This window comes from Monodon monoceros, unplaced genomic scaffold (genome assembly GCF_005190385.1).
Source record: "Monodon monoceros isolate NGI ecotype Baffin Bay Population unplaced genomic scaffold, NGI_Narwhal_1 Super_Scaffold_15, whole genome shotgun sequence".
NCBI lineage: Eukaryota > Metazoa > Chordata > Mammalia > Artiodactyla > Monodontidae > Monodon > Monodon monoceros.
Genome location: NW_021703771.1, coordinates 32,015,473 through 32,039,912, shown reverse-complemented (window position 1 = coordinate 32,039,912; position 24,440 = coordinate 32,015,473). Strand labels below are relative to the sequence as shown.

The following is a 24,440-nucleotide window of genomic DNA, read 5'->3' as shown; positions in this document are numbered from 1 at the left end:
GGTAAATCAGGGCTTTCCTGGTGGCGCAGTGGTTGAGAGTCCGCCTGCCGATGCAGGGAACACGGGTTCGTGCCCCGGTCTGGGAAGATCCCACATGCCGCATAGTGGCGGGCCCATGAGCCATGGCCGCTGAGCCTGCACGTCCGGAGCCTGTGCTCCGCAACGGGAGAGGCCACAACAGTGAGAGGCCCGCATACCACACACACACACACACACACACACACAAAATTGGTAAATCAGAATCTGGTTTGTATTTTTTTATTTATTTATTTTAAAAATAAATATATTTATTTATTTATTTTTGGTTGTGTTGGATCTTCGTTGCTGTGCGCAGGCTTTCTCTAGTTGTGGCGAGCGGGGGTTACTGTTTCGTTGTGGTGCGCAGGCTTCTCATTGCTGTGGCTTCTCTTGTTGAGGAGCATGGACTCTAGGCGTGCAGGCTTCAGTAGTTGTGGCTTGTGGGCTCAGTAGTTGTGGCTTGCAGGCTCTAGAGTGCAGGCTCAGTAGTTGTGGTGCACAGGCTTAGTTGCTCCTTGGCATGTGGGATCTTCCCGGACCAGGGCTCGAACCCATGTCCCCTGCATTGGCAGGCGGATTCTTAACCACTGTGCCACCAAGGAGGCCCTGGTTTGTATTATTAAAAAAATAATAATAAAACCTCTTCTGATTAAATAGTATGTGTTCATTGTAGAAAATTTGGAAAAGAAAAAAAATGAAAAGTGTGAAATTTAGTGATATTCTTTCCGCATTTCTCTGTATAGGACTTGCTTGCATATTTTTATGGATGAGATAATTTGAGTAAAAAACAGAATTTAATGAAATAAAAAATAAAGACAACTGTCAAAAGCAAACAAGATATTCTTCAGTAGGGACATGGATAAACTGCGGTATTCGGTGATAAAAGAAAATGAGCCAGCAAGCCATGAAAAAACTTAGAAGAACCTTAAATGATTATTGCTAAGTGAAAGAAGTCAATCTGAAATGGGTACACACTATATGATTCCATTTATGTGACATTCTGTAAAAGGCAAAATTTTGGAGATAGTAAAAAAATAAGTGGTTACCAGGGGTTGGGGAGAAGGGAGAAAGGGGTGAATTGGTGGAGCATAGGCGATTTTTAGGGCAGTGAATCTCTTCTGTATGATACTGTAATGATAGATACATGTCATTGTGGTCATCATACATTTGCCAAAACTTGTACAATATACAGCACAAAGAGTAAATAAACTCTAATGTAAACTGTGAGCTTTTTACAAAAACCCTAATTTGGTAGTAAGTGTGATAAACTAGACAGATAGATTTTGCTGTGTAAACATATTCTATCTAGATCTAAGCAGTGTTTTACAGTACAATCAAAATATCTCCTAGACCAGTGCTGTCTTTTTGTGATGATTGAAATATTTTGTTTGCTCTTCAACACAGTAGTCACTAGCCACATGTGGCTGCTGATCTCTTGAAACATGGTTAAATGTAACTGAGGAATTGTATTTCATATTTTGTTTAATTGTAATTACTTGGCATACAAATAGCCTTGTGTGACTAGTGGCTACAATACTAGATATTGAAGAATCTAAATTAGACAAGATATATCGAGAAATGTCAGCAGTGATTAATACAGTTAAATGGAGTTAATAGTTGATTGAAAAACCTTATTGTAAATATTGGTTCATTGCCAATTTGGAATCAGGTCTCCATTCTTTATCCTGTAGTTTTTTACTTTTGTCCTGTCCTCAGTACTTTAATCAATAATTTGTATAAAGGCACAGTTATTGAACTTGTGTTCTGGACTGGTTCAAAACTGATAGTGTTTACTGATATAATAGATTGCCAGAATCCAGATTTTAAAAGCTCTCTAAAGACTAAAAAAACAAAACAAAAAAAAAAACAAAAAAAGAAGAAAATGAAATTTATAAGGGATCTATTTGAAATTTTGGGTTTAAAAATTATTATATAAAGTACAGGATATGGGAATCTGCCTACTAGGAATTTATGTGGAAAAAAACTAAAACCAAATACTTTTACTTGGCTACACATTCAATTTGAGCCAATAGTGTGATATTGTTACCAATTTAAGCTGTGTTTAGAAAAGTTTAACATCTAGTCCAGAGTTGTTTTAATCTCTGTGATCTGCCCCAATCAAATTATATTTGAAATGTTATGCTCAGTTTTGGATGCCATTAAAAGTAAAAGGCTCAGTAAAAGGTAGATTTCTAAACGAACCTGGATAAAGAATCATCAAGAAACCAAGTTATATGACTAATAGTAAGGAATTGATGTATGTTTACCTGGGAAGGAAAGAACTTACGAGTGAAGTGTGCCTAATACTTTACTTGGCCTTATCTTTAAATTTTTGAAGGGCTGTCTTGTAGAAATATTATTAAGATCATTCTCTGTAACCCCAGAGGGCACAGCCAGTGTTAGGTGAAAGCTATAGTGAGTCTGATTGGGCTCAATGTACGGAAGGATTTTTTGACTTTAAGAATCCTCTAGCAGTGGCATGAGTTTCCTTATGAAGTGTTCTACTTGCTGGTGGAAGTATGCTGGGTGTTCATTAGCCAGAAAAAAAAAAAATTTCAATAACAGCAATAAATATGTATAGAGCACCTGTTGTCAGATACCATGCTAATTTCTTTTAACAGACAGGAAAGCTGAGGCACAGAGAGCTTAAGAAAGTTCCCATAGTCATATAAGTAGGAATTGACAAAATTGATAAACTTAGTTCTGAGTCCAAGCCCGTGTTCTCAGCTGTCCTGTTTTTCGGACTCCTTTGGCAGTAATTACTGATTTTTGAGAGCTTTGTTTAGATGTCCTCCAAGGTCCCTTCTAAACTGAGCTTAGATGAGATTACCCCATTGTAGTTTCTACAATGTATGGGTGTATGTGAAAGCTGTGAGGGAGATTCATCTGGTTCTTGTATTTAACAGACTGAAATGGAGGAGACATACTGGTGGTTGTCAGGAAGGTTAAGGAAGCTGTGATCTAACCAGTGATTAAAGTTTTAGTTGAAGCAATGGTTTCAAATCTATCGCTGCTTTTTACAGAATACTAGGATATATTGTATTTAGTTTCACCATTGAACCAAGAATAATTTTACTAGCAGAAGTTGGAGTTAGAATATATGCATGCACATATTTACAATCATGAGCACACTTTCTTGAGAAAAAATGCTGAAGTAAATATGCATGTCAGATATTTGTGTTAATATTTGTTGTATGTTCATTTATTTCCTGACAAGTGATAGTTGATTATTCATACTTTTGTAGTATTTTCTTTGAATTATTATTCTATCATGATTGCTTTTAAATGATAAATGCATTAGTATTATGTATATTTAGCAAAGATTCACTGAATATTTCTTCAGATGAAGACTGTGAAAATATTTGCTTTAGACGTAAAGCACTTAATTACTTGCCTGGGACATAACTAGTGTGCAAGTATTAGGTTTTGTTATCATTTTCACTGTGATACAAATTATTTTGTGTACTTTTCTTACTACCTTATTTGATTATGATTCGCTTATTTTGGTAATACTAAATACCTAATGTTAATTACTTATTATATGCAAGGCACTGTGTCATATACATTTACATACATTATTTAGTTCACATCACAACCCTGTGAAGGGTATGTATGTACTCTTATTCCCACTTTACAAATGAGAAAAGGAGGCTCAGAGCAGATGTCTAAGCTCCTAAAGCCAATGAGCAGCAGGCTTATGATTTGAGCCCGGACTGACTTTCTCCTAACCTAAACTGCTGTGTGTTACTAGTGTTCATAAGCTTGGTAAATTATTAAATTAAGTTGACTGACGGGGTAATATAAAGTAAAAACTGAGTTGCTGATGTAGAATGCAATTACACAGAAGTTTTGAAAATATGAGTAGCAGTGATATCAGTGGATTGTACCTAATCTGTATTTCCTTACATTCTATAATTATAAATTAAATATAATTTAATATTTAATATATTAAATAATTTAATTATTTAATATAATTTAATTTACATATAATTATAATTATGTGATTTAAATTATAATTTTATAATTTAAATTATAATATAATTCTACTGACCATTTTCAGAAACACCATTCATGTAAGAACATTTTCAGAAAAAATATTATATTAAATATAAATATTGGTTATAAGATATATCCAAATAAGAAAACTTACATTGTGCAAAACTGTCATAACAGAATGATACTTTAAAGCATTGGTCTCCAAACTTTTTTGATTATACTTTCTAACCACGTTTGATAATGTATCCCTGATATAAATTTAGTTATTTAATTTTAAACTGTATATGATATACAGTATAATTTTAAATTATGCTGTGATACCTTACGCTCATTATAAAACATACATAGAAATGGAGAATTAAAAAGGATGCTGTTTTAAAAAAAGTATTTAACTTTATTAATGATATTAAAATTCTTTCTAGTCAGAGCAATGTAATTGAATATGCATCAGTATTTTTGACTCTTAGTGTAGCACTTTTTGATGTTTTGAGGTTCTGCTTCTGTGTTCAGTTCAATTCAGTACTTCATCTTGAGAACAATGGAGAGCAATTGGAAGTTTGCTGGCAAGGGTTGGAGGGAAGGTAGCATACGTTGATCAGACCTACATTTCCTAACATCTTCTGTCATTGCTATGTGGAGAATGGATTGGAATGTGTTTTGGATAGATGTGCAGAAACTATTTAGGAAGCCCTTTGCATGGTACAGGCAATAACTGTTTGGGATCTTAAAACTGACAAGGAGAAAGGCTTGAAATCTGTTTAGTAGTTGAGATCGAGAGAATTTAAGAGTGAAGTGGATGACGGGGTAGGGTTGGGTGCGATGCATAAAGAGGTGGTAAGGGTGCATTTTAGGCTTTTGTGTAACTGGAAGGATGGCAATGCCATTCATGGAAATAAAGAATACTTAGAGTGAAGTGGGTGGAAAACCAAGAGATGGTTTTGGACGTATGTGGAATTGTGAGAGGCCTTAAGACCTCCAAGTGAAGATGATAACTGGACAATTTGTTAAATGAAGCTCAGAGTAGAGATCTGGGAAGGATGTGTGATTTTATGAATTTTCAGTATATGCTTGCTAATGGGAGCTGAGGGCTTGCATGTGAACAGCTAAGGAGAGAACATGGAGTGGAAGAGAAAGCCTGGGATTAAACCTTAAGGAACTCCAACATTTAATAGTCAAAGGGAGCCTAAAGAAGAGATAGGAATGTACCAGCCAGAGTGGTAGGATACATATCAAAAGAATGGCATGTCTAGAGAACAGACTTGTGGTTGACAAGCGGGAGAAGGGGAGGGAGAGGGATAGACTGCGAGTTTGGGGTTGGTAGATGCAAACTATTACATTTAGAATGGGTAAACAACAGGGTCCTACTGTCTAGCACAGGGAACTATACTCAATATCCTGTGATAAACCATAATGGAAAAGAATATAAAAAAAGAATGCCTCTATGTGTATAACTGAGTCACTTTGCTGCACAGCAGAGATTGGCACAGCATAGTAAATCAACTCTACTTCAATAAAATAAAATAAAATTACTTAAAAGAAAAGAATGGTGTGTCAAGGATATCAGAGGAAAAGTATGTTTCAAGAAGGATAAGGGGTATTTAGCAATGTGGAGTGATGCATGGAGGATGATCCAGGAAGATGGGACCAGAATAATATTCATTATCTTTATCAAATCTATGAATGAGTATCCTTCGAACAGAATGGATAATAGTAACATCTGCTATCCTTCAGACAGAATGGATAATAGTAACAGTTTGCATAGATATATCTTATTTTTACTTTCTTTTTCATGTTCTTTTCTTTAGTTTTTTATTGTAGCCTTCTTAAAAAGTATAGATTAGAATTGAACTCAGCCCTCTAAATATGGTTCAATCAGTGTAGTATCCTTTGAGATGCTAAATGGGGTTTTGGAGATACAGTATTGCTATTACTACGTTAAATTTTTCCCTAGCCTTTATTACATTATTTATTCATATTGAACCTGTAAATAACCAACCCCCTACCCTTTCAGGATTTTTCTTAGGAATTTATTTGTGGGATAAGGTTTCCCCATCTTGTACAAGTACACATGAGTTTTTTAAACCTAATTGTGGGGTTTTATATTTACCTCTATTGCTTCTCCTTAGGTCTGGCCAGATTATATCAGACTATCTAGAAAATTTTTAAATTTTGATTCTGTCATGAACTAAATTGACACCTTTAACAAATTTAATTTAATATCTTCTAGTTTATATATATATAACTGATAAAATTTTGAACAGGACAGAGCCATGACAACTCTTTAAAGAACAACTTTAGTGGGTGATCTCCATATTGAGGATAATTCCATAATCCGCTTAACTGTATTGTCCAAAAGTATACCTCATTCACATCAAGATATTATGCCTACTGTGCATCACTAGCTGTTTTTCAGAATGCCCGTTGACTATTTGCTAGGGAGAATGGTTGGTCTCTCTTTTGAAAGAGGTCTTTTCGGAACTTCAGATAGACTTATTTTTGACTTTTAATGAATTCTTTAATATTGACTAGATGGAAACAGAATGGAGCTGACAAACCTTTTATAAATATGAATTTTATTATCGTTAAAGCCTGTTTTAGTGATTAAATACTTCGTTCAACATGTTTTGACTAACCTGAGAAATAGGGTTCAAACAGGACATGAACATGACCAGAATTGCCTTTTATTTGGAAATAATGTTTTGCCTCTAAATCTTTGAGTAAACCCGTAATGCAAGTGTGTTTGTCATGTTTATTCTGTGGTTTCACAAACCCTCAGCATATCTGCATACCCCAGCTCTTGAACAGATTTACAGTTCTTATTTAGGCCCATTATAACTTTTTGTTATCAATTTTCCTAAGATTTATAATATAATTTTCTGTGATATATTATTTAAAGGTTTTCATTACTTTATATTTTGCTTTTATGATGATGTAATGTGTGTGATTCATTTTGATACTGTGTTGGGGATATAGCATCCACTAGAGCATCGTTCCTATTGGAATAAAAATGATATAACACAGAATACAGTGGAAAGTGGTGTTTACCTTTCCTGAGAGTTTCACAGACTACATTCATCTGTTACAAGTGTAAGAAATAAGGAAGTAATCCTGCTTATTAGTAATGTTAGTCTGTACAGGGACTTCCCTGGTAGTCCAGTGGTTAAGACTCTGTGCTTTCAAGGCAGAGGGACTGGGTTCGATCCCTGGTCGAGGAACTAAGATCCCACATGCTGTGCAGAGTGGCCAAAAAAATTTAAAAAAAAGTTTGAAAGGTAGTTTGTGCATGTTCTGCGATAATTTTTTTTTTTTTGGCATCTCAGGAACATAGTCTGTTGGTTAATTTTTTTACTTTAATGAAGAACTACTTTAATTTGATAATTTAATTTAATGAAAAAGGAATTATAATAACAATGAGAACCCTGAGCACCTTTGTCTATTGAGAAGTTCCTTAATAGATAATAATGGCTTTAGCAAAATCTACCAGGAAAAGGATATTACCTGTCTATTCCTATTGTGTTTCCTTTGAATCTCATATCCTTAATTTATAGCCAGAGTAGTAAAACTTGCCTTTTTATTGTTTTGAGAGCTGCATTTTTGTTTTTTTAAACTCTGTAGTTGATGCCTGTTTCTCTACCCATAGCTAACTTTTCCCGCCTTTTTTTTCAATTTGATAGCTTCTGGAACTTGTGTCAGTGTATAGAGCAGTGATCCAGACAGTTGTACCTTTACAGACAGTCACCCTCAGTGCCAAATTAGTTTGTAGTGCGAATCTTGAATGAGAACTGCACCTGCTCTCAGTGTAGATGAAAATGACAAATGTTAGGGAAAGCGTAGTTTGGGATTGCTTTAAATCTGGTGGCAGCTGATCTCAGAATTCTGCTGGGGATTCTTCATTTTGGGTTATGGAAGTCCTGCTATTCAGAGCAAAACAGCCGCCTTGTCTGTTTTGCTAGGTCTTAGGTGTATTATTTTTAAGAAATAACATGCTCTTCGTGCTGTGATTCTATATCTGAGATGTTTTATCTAGAAGTTATCTTCGAAATACATTGGTGGTTTCCTAAAATTATGTTGGACTAAAAATTTCTGAATCTCTAATTTATCATATGTCAACATTATATTTCAAATATGCAAGAGTAGCTGCCACAATAAATCACATTCTTATGGAGGAAATGGTCTCAATTTAAGAATTAACATGTTCTTTGAAAGTTGATAGCATATAAAAGACATTTCATGCTGTATGTAGAGAGCATTTGCTACTACAATTTGTTTGGAATATGGGGGGAGAAGGTATCTTTGTAGGTATGTACTACATTTATCTTTTTTGAATTTGCTTATTCTTTGATATCACCCTTACCTTAACCATGGGGCTTGTGTCTAAAAGCAATTCAAAACACTCACTTAAAATGCTTATCAGGAAAATTGTATTTAATCTTTATTTTTCAACCCTCAACAGTTTATTGGTTACTTTTAATATCTTAAGTCATTTTGGTTCATAGTTTTAAAAAATAGCTTCATTGATATATAGTTCACATACCGTACAGTTCACCCACTTAAAATGTTATAAAGCAGTGTTTTTTAGTATATTCATAGATATGTGCAACCATCACCACAGTCAATTTTAGAGCATTTACAAAACCTCAAAAAGAAATCCTAAGCCTTTAGCTAGTATTCCCCTACTCCCCCGCCCCCTTCTCCCAACCCCCAAGCCCTAAACAACCACTAGCCTACTTTCTGCCTCTAGAAATTTCCTTATTTAGGACATTTCATATAAATGGAATCATAATGCGTGGCCTTCTGTGACTGGCTTCTTTCACTTAGCAAAATGTTTTGAAGGTTCATCCATGTTGTACACTACTTCATTCCTTTTTTTTAAAAATAAATTTATTTATTTTATTTATTTTTGTCTGTGTTGGGTCTTCGTTGCTGCGTGCGGGCTTTCTCTAGTTGCGGCGGGCAGGGGCTACTCTTTGTTGCAGTGTGTGGGCTTCTCATTGCTCTGGCTTCTCTTGCTGCGGAGCGTGGGCTCTAGGTGCACGGGCTTCAGTAGTTGCAGCACACGGGCTCAGTAGTTGTGGCCCACAGGCTCTAGAGTACAGACTCAGTAGTTGTGGCGTACAGGCTTAGTTGCTCCGCGGCATGTGGGATCTTCCCTGACCAGGGTTCGAACCCGTGTCCCCTGCATTGGCAGGCGGATTCTCAACCACTACGCCACCAGGGAAGCCCTACTTCATTCATTTTTATGGCTTAGTAATATTCTGTGCTGTGGATGTATACCACATTTTGTTTATCCATGCATGAGTTGATGGACATTTGGGTTGTTTCTACCTTTTGGCTGTGTTAATAGCCCTGTTTGTGTGTAAGTTTTTGTTTGGACACGTTTTAAATTCTTCTGGGTATATACCTAGGAATGGAATTGCTGGGTCATATTGTAATTCTGTGTTTAACTTACTGAGGAACCAGAAAACTGTTTTTCACAATGGCTACACAACTTTGTATTCTTGCACTGTATGAGAATTCCAGTTTTCTCCACATCCTTGCCAACACTTACTATTTTCCATTAAAAAAATAGTTGTTCCAGTGGTTCTTCTTTGCATTTCTTTGATGACTAATGATGTTGAGCATCTTTTCACGTGCTTATTGGCCATTTATATATTTTCCTTGGATAAATTCAGATCCTTTGCTCATTTTTTTTCATTGGTTGTCTTTTTATTAGTAGTAAGAATTCTTTATATATTCTGGATACAAGTCCTTTAGCAGATATATGATTTGCAAATATTTTCTCCCATTCTGTGAGTTGTTTTATTCACTTTCTTGATGGTGTCCTTTGAAGCAGATGTTTCTTATTTTGATGAAGTCCAAATTATCTGTGTTTTCTTTTGTTGCTTATGCTCTTGGTGTCATATTTAAGAATCCCTTAACCAAATCTGAGCCCATTAAATTTACTTCTGTAAAGAGTTTTATAAGTTTATATGTTAAATGTAGATCACTGATCCATTTCGATTTAATTTTTGTATATGGTATAATGGTCCAACTTCAGTTTATTTCATGTCGCTAGCCAGTTGTCCCATCATTTATTGAAAAGACTGATCTTTCCTAACTGAATGGTCTTGGCTCACTTTTGAAAACTTAACTTATTTATTAGTTCTAATAGTACTTTAGTACATTCTTTAGTATTTTCCACATAGAAGATCATAGTGATCTATAAATAGAAATAGTTTTACCTCTTAATTTTCAATCTGGTTGCTTTTTATTTCTTTTTTCTTACCTAATTACCCTGACTTGAACCTCCAGTACAATGTTCAGTAGAAGTCACAAATGCACATTTTTTTGTTTGTTTCTGTTCTTAGTGGGAAACTAATCCAGTGTTTCACCATTAAGTATGATGTTAACTGTGGGATTTTCATAGATGCCCTTTATCAGGTATTAGAAGTTCCTTTCTAGTCCTAACTTGTTGAATGTTTTTACCATGAAAGGATGTTGGGTTTTATCAAATGGTTCTTCTGCATCTGTTGAGCTGATCTTGTGATTTTTGCTTTTTATTCTATTGGTATAATATATAAATTGATTGTCTTATGTTGAACTAACCTGATATTCCTGACATAAATCTCACATTGTCATGGTATGTAATTCTTTTTATAAATTGCTGGATTTGATCTGGTCTGCTTGTATTTCACTGAAGATTTTTGTGTCCATATTCCTAAGAAGTACGGGTCTTTAGTTTTCTTATGACGTATTTATTTGTCTGGTTGTGGGGTCAGAGTAATATTGACCTCATAAAATGAGTTGTGAAATATTCTTTCCTCTTGTTTTTGGAAGTGTTTGTGAGGAATTGGTTTTAACTTAAAATGCTTTGTAGAATTCATCATTGAAGCCATCTGGACCTGGACTTTTCTTTGTGGATGTTTTTTGATTATTAATTTAATCTTTCACTTGTTTTAGGTCTATTCAGGTTGTCTGTCTTGGGTTACTTTTGGTAGCTTGTGTCTTTCTAGGAATTTGTCCATTTCATCTAGTCTACCACCTCCAGGGCTTGTTACTGTCATTTGCTTGTTTATTTGTTTAGTGACCTGCTGGATTATTTTAGTGCAAACAGTTCCTTCTACCCTCACTCCACAGTGTTGAGCTTCTGATGTCGTTCCCCAGGGAGCCGCACCTGTGAGTATACCCATAAGTCACTTTGGGATGAAGGTAGTGTTAGCACAAACAACCCTTTTCTACGCTTCCCCTGACTCCATTCAGCTGTTCAGATCGGGACTTGAACCCACATGTGATCTTTACTAATTCCCAGCTGACCATTCTGATGTTTACAAAAATGCCCCTGGGACATAAATTGCTCCATAAACTAATCCACTAAATTTGTGACCCCTTTGAAGGAATAATTCCAAAGGTCGGTGTTGATATATAGTCTCACCCCAAGAGGGTCGTCCCAGTTGTCTCTCCCCTCAGTTCTGTCTTGTAACTTAGTTGTTGAATCTGTGAATCTTCTCCAAATTGTGGTTCACCACAACCTCTGCTCTTTCTGAGATAGCCCTTTGGCTTCAACTTCATGGCCTGGTTGCAGATGTGGTCTATTTCTTTGGAAGAGATTGGGATCTTTCTGTTTTATGGCTTGGCTCTACCCTCAGGCAAGATTTCTGAGGCAGAACTCTGGAGCTAGGAGTGGGGACAATGGAAGTCTTCTTTCTGAGTGACACCCCTGCTTTCGAAGCTGAGTACTTGATGGAAGGGGTAGGCTGTAGCCTAAATTCTAGACTTGCCTCTCCTTGTGTGGAATCACTGCCCTATCAGCCAGAGTGAGAGTGATTGGATCACCAGCATTTTCCTTGGTGTTTTGCCCAAAGATAAGGCCTGTCCACATTTGGGGACAGGGTGGAAGACAGATGGCCTTCTGTTTAGATAGTGTTAGTAAAATAAACAGCAAAAGGAAAATATTTACTAAATATTTAATGCCTTATATATACTCAACATAAAATTCCTACTTTTAATGGTATTTTTATTTGTGTGGATTCTCTAAGAACAGTTAGAATTTGTTTAATATAAAATCTTCACATGTAGAATTAAAGTATAACATTTCTGGACAGGAAAAATATATATACCCCCAAACCATATATGAGGAAATCTAAAGGCTTTCTGGCACAGTTATTTCGTACAGTTATATAATTGAAAGTCTCTGAATCATAAAACTGGTTCTCTGACTCTGGAAACAACTTAATCTTTGGCAATCACTCTGCATAGGAGAGTAGAATATGCATAAAAACTTTTAATAAAGTTACAGAAAGCACTTGCAGTACTGTGTTTCAGATTTCACATATATTAAGCATTGAAAATTATTGATACTTACTAATTAAGCAATAATAAAATAATAAAAATACACTTTAACAAAAAAATACAATTAATTGTTTTTTAAGCACTAAAAATTTGGCATGTCATGATTTATTAAAACATTCTAATGATTTTTAACTCTAAAATGATAGCTTTTATTAGTAAGTTGTAAGAAAAATGGTACTCTGCACTCTATTTGGGAAAACCAGAATGGTATGTTAAAAAGCAAATTAATTTTAGAATTTCACTTGGTTATACCAAGAAAAAAACAAGTGTCAGAATTTTTTATTCTGTGATTTAGAGTTTTATATATAAATCATAATTATTTTAACAGTTGGATCGTGCTCTTTAATTATATAATTGCAGATGGTCTTATGAAGCCGAAAGCTCCTTAGCAATGTGAAGCAATGTAACTTTCCTAAGTTATTATTTTTTTATGATTCTTTTCTAAATACTTTTTAGTTTCTTCTGTGTTAGTTTAGCTTCATAGCTGTGTTGAATAGGGTGTTAATAACTTGAAAAAATAATTAATTTTGAGGTAACAGTTTGTTTTGATTTTCCTCTTATAAGCTGTTTGAACTGCTGGGTCCTGATGGACTTGAACTTATTGAGAAACTCCTCCAGAACAGAATTACAATTGTGGACAGATTTCTTAATTCTTCAAATGATCATAAGTTGCAAGCTCTTCAAGGTAAGAAGTGTTCAGTGGTAATTCTATTTTAAAGGAAAAATTCATTGTTTAGCAGTCTATTTAATACAATTTTACTTTTAATATTCTTTGGTTGATTATGTAGCTTACTGATACCATTCTCTTAAGTAGATTTTAGGTGTGGCAGATTATGAAACAAGTGTCAATGCCCTAAATAGGGTATTATGTCAGAGATTCTGTTTATGTTTAGGTATAGCAGAAGATTTGGAAAGGCAAAAAAAAATTTTAAGGAAATACATATAGTGCTTACAGTGGGTCAAGTAGAGTTATAATTTATAACCACTTTTATTTTGAAAACTTTCAGACCTTAGTAGTGGTGCAAGGATAGTGTAATGAATACTCACGTACTCTTCATGTAGATTCACCATCATTAACATTTTGCTTCCACCCCCCCATTATCATTCTCTACACACACACACACACACACACACACACAGGCGTATGCACACATGGACACACACATATGCACATTTAAAATTTTTGCTGAACAATGACTAGAAGTTGCAGACATTATAATACTTCAGATATAAAATTTCAACATACAATAAGAGCCTCCTGCTTACCTGAAATACAGTTATCACACCCAGCAAGTTGAACATGCATATAGCTATGTATTACATATGTTTGAAAACCCCAGAAGAATTAGAAAGAGTTGTCAAGGAAGCTAAAATTTTTTTTTTTAAAAGCCTGACTTACTATGAGACAACTGATGCCAAACTCAGGTTTTAGGTGGTAAGTAGGAAAACTGAGTTTCTTACCTTTACCCAAATGTCTTTGCCAGCTTTATAAATAGCTTGGAATTTTTAAAAAGTGCATGGGCATAGGAAATTAGACCCCCTTCTTCAAACTAGTCAACATTTACCCTTCCTTTATGTAAGTGACGTCACCTTTTCCTTATGAGTGTGGCACTGAAAGGAAATTACAAAAAGAGCCTTAATTTAAATCCAAAATTTCTTATGGGTTTTCTTTATCCTACACTTCGATTACTGATAGTTGCCTTGGAGTTACTTTGAGATTTCTAGAAACTTTGAAGATTGGAGTTTAGCCACTTTGTCTTTCTGCAAGTCTCTTGATTCTTTAAGTATATTGAACACTTTACCTTGCTGTAAGAGGACTTTCACCTGTTAAACAGTGCTTAATCAGACATTGCAATAAGCCAGCAGAACTTAGGAGCATTTAAAATGTGTATCTGCCGGGAGAAAAGGAATGAATTTAAATATCTGGTCTTGCGATGTAATTTCTGAGGATTTGATGTTCATTTTGTCAGCCTTTTAAGTGCTGATACGTACTGATTCCACCTTTTATTAGTGCTAATTTATTAACGAAAAGTTCAAAATGAGTTCAGCTTCACATATTTTTTTAAGAAAGCTGTGGATGATGAGTTAATGTTTTGTAGTTTCATTATGTCCATTTTTGTTTAACATTTATACACAAACTTTATTCTACTAGGATAACTTTAAGAAGCAACACACTTTTTAACCTAAAACCAAATATTAAATTTGAATTATTAAAAAATATTTGAACCATCAGTCTGCCCTGAAATATTTTCTACTCTTCTCAATCAGCTTTTACTCTTTTAGTCTATGCTAGATTGTTACTAATGTTGCTACTATTTGAGAACAATAATTATACCATAGAAAATTGGGGCATTTAAACAAACTTCTTCTAAGGACTGTGGTAAAAGAAGAGCTGACAAATGAGCATATTAGGTTTTTTGTGTATCTTCATTAAAGATGATTTTCCTTATTTTGGGGGGGAGGGAGAAAGAAATATTCTTGAAGAAAAGAATCATTAGACTCTGTTACTTTATCTGTTACTTTATCACTGTTCCCATCCATTTATATCTTTTGATATAAATTTTATGTTACTTTATCACTGTTACTTTATCTGTTACTTTATCACTGTTCCCATCCATTTATATCTTTTGATATAAATTTTATGTTAACGATCCTTCAAAATTCTCTTAAAAATACCAAATCGTATTTGTATTCTCTATTAAGCTACCTTAGTAAGACAGCTGCATCCTGCTCTTTTCTCTGTTCCACAAAATCATGGTCTTAGAGAGCAATAGCTTCCTGCCATTTAGCATTTTCTAGCTTTCATACTGATTTTCTTTGAATCCTTTTATCCAGATATATATACATCCACCCTACTTTATCTCTGTTCTTATAACCAGGAAATGTAAGGTAGGTGAGAAGTGGGTGGGTATTGTGTACTCACTGCTAAATTGAGGATAGCTGTGAATTAAATTCTGTTTTGGGGATGGTTGTAGAGAATGTTTAGTACGAGGTGTATCATAAAATAAAAATTAAGTTAGCTCATGCTGTCAAATGACAGTGTTTTGAGTAGTTATACAAGACTTTTTCTGTCATAATAACATTTTAAAAGGATACAAACTCTACGTGTTCTTCAGTAAAATTTTGTTTTAGGATTGCTGTTAAGCTTATTCGTTTCATTTCTTCTTGTCAATCTCTACAGTTAACTGAACCCAACAAGGAGAATCATGCACTTAAGCATTTGTGCTTTATAACTTGATTTTTAAAATCACCTATTATGTTCAATCTTGTGGGATTTCAGTATATTCTGATTGAGGCCTTATAAAGCTATCAATGAGGTAGACATATTTTCTTCTTATAATTTTAATTTCCTTATTTTGATGATCACAAATGTGTCCAGTAGTGTTTTGTTAGTGTCACATTTGTTTAAAATGTTAATGTCATTAGCATAAAATATAGTATGTCACCCAAAGTATTTAGTTTCACATACAAAATGTTTAACATTCATTTATAGCAATAAGTACATGGCATTATTCACATTTTTAAAAATCCTGCTTAATATCTCTGTCGTTGAATGTGTGACTTTGAAAGCAGGTTAATTTTTTTCATAGTTCAGAGTACATTTGAAAAATGCCATTATGTTTCTTTCGTCCTCTAACACTGAGAGTTAGTTGGTTATAAATTCAATCATTATAATAGTATATAAGATTTATTTACAAAGTAAAACATATAAGACTTACTTAGAAAAATACTTTTGAGCTATAAAATGTAGTTCTGATATAGATGGGATTATATCTTATTTCATAATTTTGAGATGTAATAAATCTTTATTTCTCACTTTCCTTTTTGCGACTTATAGAGCCGTTATACGGAGGGGTTATTTCATGTGATTGAGAGTTAAAATGACTTATTCAAAATCATGTAATGAGATAGTGACAAATGTCTGAGAATTGTGAAGATTTGACTTAGAAAGCTAATTTCCCCCTCTTGATGCTAAGCTTAATTCCTTCCTTGTTCTGTATTGGATCTTGGAAGTTGATAAAATAACTTGCACTGTGCTCCTTCAGAGTATGGACCAATTCCATTCTTCATTGTCTTCCTAGCCTAGCAGCAGTGCCTGGCACCTAGTAGGTCCTTAACACAGTAACAGTATTGACTTGGTTTGCTTTCAGTGACATTCCTATCAGTTCTTTTAGGGCTGCAGTGAGCCAAGATACTACTACTTGGAAAGATTGAATTAAACACAGAAAGTAATCCTGTTGGAAGAAAATTTTTCCTATATATTGAGTTGACCAACCACAGGTTTAAATTGTACCTTGTAAACACTGAGCTTTGATTGACCTGATTCCTCTTAGTGGTTCTAGACTTCTTCCATTTTAAAAAAAACTGCATTTCCCAAATCAAAACTACAATGAGGTATCACCTCACACCAGTCAGAATGGCCATTGTTAAAAAGTCTACACATAATAAATTCTGGAGAGGATGTGGAGAAAAGTGAACCCTCTTGCGCCTTTGGTGGGAATGTAAATTGATACAGCCACTGTGGAGAACAGTGTGGAGGTTCCTTAAAAAACTAAAAATAGAACTACCATACGACCCAGCAATCCCACTACTGGGCATATACCCTGAGAAAACCATAATTCAAAAAGAGTCATGTACTAATATGGAGGTTCCTTAATAAACTAAAAATAGGGAATTCCCTGGTGGTCTGCTGGTTAGGACTCTGCACTTTCACTGCAGGGGCCTGTGTTCGATCCCTGGTCAGGGAACTAAGATCCCACAAGCTATGTGGCGTGACCAAAAAACAAGAAAAGAAAAACCAAACTGAAAATAGATTCACCATATGATCCTGCAATCCCACTCCTGGGCATATATCTGGAGAAAACTCTAATTTGAAGGGACACACACACCCCAGTGTTCATAGCAGCACTATTTGCAATAGCCAAGACATGGAAGCAACCGAAGTGTCCATTGACAGATGAATGGATAAAGAAGATGTGGTATATGTATGCAACGGAATATTACTCCACTTTAGAAAAGAATGATATAATCCCATTTGCCTCAACATGGATGGACCTAGAGATTATTTATTTATTTTTAACATCTCTATTGGAGTATAATTGCTTTACAATGGTGTGTTAGTTTCTGCTTTATAACAAAGTGAATCAGTTATACATATACATATGTTTCCATATCTCTTCCCTCTTGTGTCTCCCTCCCTCCCACCCTCCCTATCCCACCCCTCCAGGCGGTCACAAAGCACCAAGCTGATCTCCCTGTGCTATGCGGCTGCTTCCCACTAGCTATCTACCTTACGTCTGGTAGTGTATATTATGTCCATGCCTCTCTCTCGCTTTGTCACAGCTTACCCTTCCCCCTCCTCATATCCTCAAGTCCATTCTCTAGTAGGTCTGTGTCTTTATTCCTGTCTTACCCCTAGGTTCTTCATGACAGTTTTTTTTTTCTTAAATTCCATATATATGTGTTAGCATACAGTATTTGTCTTTCTCTTTCTGACTTACTTCACTCTGTATGACAGACTCTAGGTCTATCCACCTCATTACAAATAGCTCAATTTCGTTTCTTTTTATGGCTGAGTAATATTCCATTGTATATATGTGCCACATCTTCTTTATCCATTCATCTGATGATGGACACTTAGGTTGTTTCCATCTCTGGGCTATTGTAAATAGAGCTGCAATGAACATTTTGTGGACCTAGAGATTATTATATTACGTGAAGTAAGTCAGACAGAGAAAGACAAATATCATATCACTTATATGTTAAATCTAAAAAAGAGATACAAATGAACTTATCTGCAAAACAGAAGTAGGCTCACATAGAAACAAACTTATGTTTACCAAAGGGGATGGGGAAGGGAGATAAATTAGGAGTTTGGGATTAACATATACACACTACTATATATAAAATAGATAAATAACAAGGACCTACTGTATAGCACAGGGAACTATATTCACTATCTTGTAATAACCTAAAATGGAAAAGAATTTGAAAAAGAATATATATATATGTAGCTGAATCACTTTGCTGTACATCTGAAATTAACACAGTATAAATTAACTATAATTCAATTTAAAAAATGGTTTAAAAACCTGCATTTCCATGAAAAGGTGGATCATACTGTTTCTTTATTTGCTTTAGTCATCTTCTAAATATATCCTGAGCTGTATTTTAGTTTTATTTCATGTATAAATTAGTAGTGACATATAGACAATTTAACAGAGTAAGGCCTATTACATAGGGAAAAGTATCATATATGTAAAGAATATCTTTATTTTATTATTATGTTAACAGTAAATGCTAATTAGTATTGATAATTATTATATTTATTGAAATTATATAAACAGATTTCAAAATTGTGAAATAGAAGTTTTAGGTTTCTGATGTTGTATCCAAGAATTTATAACATTAAACTATTTAGTCTGTAAGAAGAAAATATCTGCTGACTTTTCCAAAACCAGTATACCATTTAGAAATTGTGATTTAGAAAAACTCTCCTTAAAACATATAATTGAATGTGTCAGTTAAAAAAAAAAGAATTCTTAGAGCATTGTGCTATCTTATGTTTTGGTGAGAAGGAAAACAATGGTTTTCCTAAAGGTTAAGCTTGTAAAATATGACCTTAAATTTGCTTTGCAGACAATTGCAAAAAAATTTTAGGAGAAAATGCTAAACCTAATTACGGTTGTCAAGTCACTATTCAGTCTGAACAAGAGAAGCAGTTAATGAAACAGTATCGCCGGGAAGAGAAAAGAATTGCCAGACGAGAAAAAAAGGCTGGAGAAGATGGAGAAATTGCAGAAGGACTCCTGTGCTTTGATCCTAAGGAACTGCGGATACACAGGTAATAAAAGCCAGAAGCTGAAAAATGCTTGTGTTGTAATTGCTACTTTAATGTATCATTATAATTATTTAGTTTAGTTTTAACAAATTAGATGATTCTTATTTCTAGTCATGTTTTCTTACAAGAATAGAATTTTGTTGTATGAAAACCTAATTTTCTGGGATAAAAAATCAGTGATCCGCTTAATTAGAATATTCTTGGTTGCATCAACGTAGGTGAGAGATTTTGGTGCTGTGCATACACCACTAGGTTAAACTTTATGAAGCGTACACACATTTATTTTGAGACTTTCTTCTTTCCTACCTTAATGAATACATTTTCCCATATTGTTATCAAGAAGCAGAAAGGAGAAAAATGAAATAAAGGCATTATTATACATGGTGTTTAAATATTGAAACCCATTTAAAAAAAGGATTTTACACTTTGTTAAATATCTTTGGATTGTGACAAAGAAAATTATAAATAAAAAAAATTAAGTCAAACTTCTCAGATGATGTTATCTAAAAATAGTACCTGAAAATGTGTTGATGCTTATATGGTTACACAGAAAATTTCAGGATTGCTAATAACTTCCTTTGTGTAGTTTAATTTCTTCACTTTTATAGTGGAAGGCTGCGTGAAATAGTTATTATAATGACTTTGTTTTAGTATATGCTTTCCTTTGCAAGATAAAAATTACAGATTTAGCCTATTATTTTTGTATTTACAGAGAGCAAGCACTTATGAACGCTAGAAACGTTCCAATTCTGAGCAGGCAGAGAGACATGGATGTTGAGAAAATACGTTATCCACATGTTTATGATTCCCAGGCTGAAGCCATGAGAACATCTGCATTCATTGCTGGTGCAAAGGTATGCATTGGTATATGACCACTTTTGGATAACATGTCTGTTCTGAGGAAATGACACATTGATTTTCCCTGTTTCTTTTGTGATTCTAGTACTAGTTGACTCTTCTATGCTAAATTGTATTTTTAAATATTGAGGAAAATGAGATAGTGCAGTTTATGTAAAATTCTTAGCGCATGGTAGGTTTTCAAAACATATTTGTTCTCCTCCCTTTCATTATTTATGCATCTTGTGTTTTTGAGTTTTAGCAGTTGCATCACTTTTTGTCTAAACTTTACACTGTGTATTGCACATTTTCCCTGGCTACATGACTACATTTGTCTTCAAGAATACCATCTAATTAATGTACACTTAAAGTTCATCAACATAATATGGTTCGTGTGTTATATGAGATATCTGATTCATGAATGCTTTGTGTGTGTGGTTTTTTGTTTGTTTTTGTTTTGTTTTTTCTTGTTTTCCTTTAAATTAGCTAAATTTATTTACCAGTGCTATGTCATAAAACAAATAGTGTTCTTTTTTCTCTCTTTACTTAAAGAATCTTTACCAAAGTAATTGTTTTGTTTTGTATTATTATTGGATTTTAATTTTTGATGTTTATAGATGATTTTACCAGAAGGAATCCAAAGAGAGAACAACAAGATATATGAAGAAGTAAAGATTCCTTATAGTGAACCAATGCCAGTTGGGTTTGAGGAAAAACCAGTTTATATCCAAGACTTAGATGAGGTAAGATTATCATTTTATAAAGTTGATATTTTTGATGCTTGTTATGTTTTTGAATGCATTCGTATTGGAAAAATTATTTTTAAAAGTTAGTTGGTTAATACAGTAAAGAGATACATGCAGTTGGTTACTAATGAAGTAGGGGAGTTTAAATTAAAAAAAACACATATATACATATATTTCTTTACACATTGAACATATTTATGTATATTTTGTGTATGTATTTCTATAATTTTATGTTTATTTTGGTTATTTTAGCTAATATTTCATTTAACCTACATAAGCTGACTTAAGTAAACTGTTTTAAAGGATTCATGTATTGATAGGTCAAATGTTCAACCTATGATAAAATAGAATATTGTTTGGGGCCAGGACCAAATTCCAAACTATTTAATTAACTTTCCCTCAGCTTTTAAATTTTGAATAATTTCAGTCCTATGGAAAAGATGCATGAATAGTACTATTCTTATACCCTTTTGTCTTGATTCACCATTTGTTAAAATTTTGCCATATTTGCTTTATCTCAAAGTAAAATATTTCTTCATTTAGTTTAAAGTATATACATTATTTAAGGTTAACCTTTTCATCACCAAAATGAAGTTGCTTTATTTTCATATGTATATTTCATATGAAGTCATTCAGAAATATCAAATAATATAGGCAAGCAAAAGGAGCAGCAAAAAGAATAACTACAGCCAACCAAAATTGACTCCATTCTATACATGTGTGTGCACGTTTGTTTTGTTTTTACAAAAATAGAATTATATCACACATTTTGTTCTATGTTTGTATATATACTTATATACATCTTTCTATGTCAGTAGACATATTTCTACAGCATCATTTTAAATCACTATACAGTATTCCATTTTATGTCTTTATTAGTTTTAAACCAATTTGTTATTATTACAATTTTAAGTTGTTTCCTGCAATAAGTTTTTATAATAGACTAAAATTATAATTAAATCTTATATTAATGGGTTTCATCCTGTGCATCAGAATTATCTGTAGAACTTTTTCAAAATCCAGATGCCTCAATCCCTGTTACATCATAATCTCTTGGGAGGGGCCCACATATCTATATTTTGAATATGATTTTTAGAGCTCTGTAGTTGATTCTGAAATGCAGCCAGGACTGAGAGCCTATAGGATTAAATAATTATATATATAATTCTTGTTAAACCTTACCAATCATTATAAGGATTATCATCATGAAGATTTATTTAATTTTATTTATTAAATATTAACATTTTTTCATATAAAAGCATCATTGACATTCATTGTCTATGTAATGAACGAGCCAGGCTTCTTAGTTTTTTTCATACTTATTTCAAATAAATACTTTGTTCATTTTAATTTAGATTATAGGAGTAAAAGAGATTTCTGAATGGGTTAATTCCATCTGCAGCCTTAATGTCTCTTTGCCATGTAACCTAATACACTTGTAGGTTCCATGGATTAGGATGTGAACATCATTGGGGATCATTATTCTCCCTGCCACACATGATATGGATGACCACAGTTTAGCTGTTAACCTGTTGAAGGACATCTGTGTTATTTACAGTTTTTGGCTGTTACGAATTTTATGAGTCTGTTTGGGCTGCTGTAACCACAGCCTAGTTGGCTTAAACAACAGACATTTATTGTTTCGCAGTCCTGGAGGCTAGAAGTCCCAGATCAAGGTGCCAACAGATACGTTTTCTGGTGAGGACTCTTTTCCTGGATTGCAGCCAGGTGTTTTCTCTCTGTGTCCCCGTGGCCTCTTCTCTGTGTGTGTACACAGAGAGACCTCTGGTTTCTTTTCCGCTTCTTATAAGGACACCAGCCCTATCGGATTAGGGCCCCATTCAGATGACCTCATATAACCTTAGTTACTTCCCTGAAGGTCCTGTCTCCAAATATGGTCACTTTGGGAGTTAGGGCTTTAATTTATGAAACTTGGGGGGGACATAATTGCATCTATAACATGGTTAAAGCTGCTCTAGACATTGTTGTTCAGGTTTTTGTGTGAACATAAGTTTTCATTTCTTTGGGATAAATGCCCAAGAGTGCAATTACTCGGTCATATTGTAGTTGTGTGTTTAGTTTTCTAAGAAACTACCACAGTTTTTTTCTAGAGTAGCATTTTATATGCCCATCAGCAATCCAGTGTGATCTAGTTTCTCTACATATTTGCCAGCATTTGGTGATATCACTATTTTTAATTTTTATTTTAACCATTTTAATTCATATTTTTATATATTATTTATATTTTAACCATTCTGATAGCGTGTAGAGAGTTCTCATTGTGGTTTAAATTTGCACGTTCATAAGGGGCAGTAATTGGGGAATAATACATTCAAATGCAATGTGTCATTATAAGTACATAAGTAAACTGTTTGCCGTGTTAGCAATGTAGATAATGATCCCACCAGATGTCATTAACCATGGATATTAATATAGAGCTCAGGAGAAAAATATAGATGTTAACAGAATGTGAGTTTAGTTAGATGCTTCTGTTGGTTTGGATCTTTTTTATGCAAGGCATAAAATCTTTAAAATCATAGGATGTTTCTGTATCAGGAAAAGTGCTCTTGAATATGGTATCTTTCTCTTTTCACTAAGATCATAATTGCATGCCATTCCTGACAGTCCTATGGAACTATAGATAAAACAGTTTTATGTCCTCCCACTGACTGAATGTCGCATCAGATAAATTTGTCCTCTCTACTTAAATTACTTCTATAATTTGATTAAAAAGATAACGAGAATTTTAAAATTCTAAAATGATGTGCAAATTTTCTGTTAATACTGTTAAATGGGTTTTATACTTTCTTAGAGAGGGAATAATCTAAAAAAAAAAGTTGATGGGTTTCTGTATTAGAACTCACTCAGTTGGAAGTTAGAGAAACGAAACTGAAATCAAGTTTTAGCAATGAAGGCAGAATGTTGGCTTTTCTAACCAGAATGTGCAGGAGTAAAGCTGCCTATGTGTCCAGATGGATATATAGGTTCACATGATGTCATCAGATCTTTTCCTCTGTCTTCGTCGTTCTCTTTCTCCATCTCTTTATTTCCTTCTCTTCTCTTTCCTTTCCCCCTTATCTCCTCCTCCCTCTCTTTTACCCCTTCTCCCCCTCCTTTTATTTCTCTGGTTCTTTTCATCCCAACTCCCAGATATGCTTTCTCCATATAATCAGGGAAGAACATAGGACGGCAACTCCAAGCATATCTGCTTCCCTCTCCTCTAATGCTAAAAGCAAGAGGGTTTTCCCCACAGAAAACCCCTGGGATGCCATCAAGAGTCAAGGAGGAGTTTACCAAAGAAAGATGAGTGCTGTTATTACCTTAAAAAGGAGAAGGAGAAAGATGCTAAGCAGATGGAATTATGTCTTTGATATTTTGGTGAAAGAGTGAGGTTTGCTTTTTTGTTGGTGTTAAGTAAGTTGACTGCTATCTATTTCCACAGTTGGGGGTTATATTTTTTAAATAGCCAATAGAGTGTTATTCAGCAGAATTGAAATACTGATCCAAATATACTGTTTAGTTTGGAAAGGTAATATAAAAGATGCATATAATGTTTCTTTTGAGAAGTTAAGAAAGCTGAGTCCTATGAAGTCTGAATGTAGAAAATTTGAGATTTTCTGTGACCCCAGGTTATTGAATTCCATGCTTACAGGCTGGGTTCTGGGGGAAATGAT

The 24,440-nt window shown here is 34.0% G+C and overlaps 1 protein-coding gene across 7 annotated transcripts in view; it reads left to right on the top strand.

Moving 5' to 3' along the window:
- Positions 1-24,440, top strand: part of ASCC3 (activating signal cointegrator 1 complex subunit 3) — a 337,033-nt gene that overhangs the window by 51,337 nt on the left and 261,256 nt on the right. For all 7 annotated transcript variants that reach the window (XM_029223639.1, XM_029223640.1, XM_029223641.1 and 4 more), the window contains 4 exons: positions 12,907-13,027; positions 18,982-19,186; positions 19,896-20,037; positions 20,638-20,763. In XM_029223639.1, the coding sequence (XP_029079472.1) occupies positions 12,907-13,027; positions 18,982-19,186; positions 19,896-20,037; positions 20,638-20,763 (594 nt within the window). The remainder of the gene's footprint in view (positions 1-12,906; positions 13,028-18,981; positions 19,187-19,895; positions 20,038-20,637; positions 20,764-24,440) is intronic.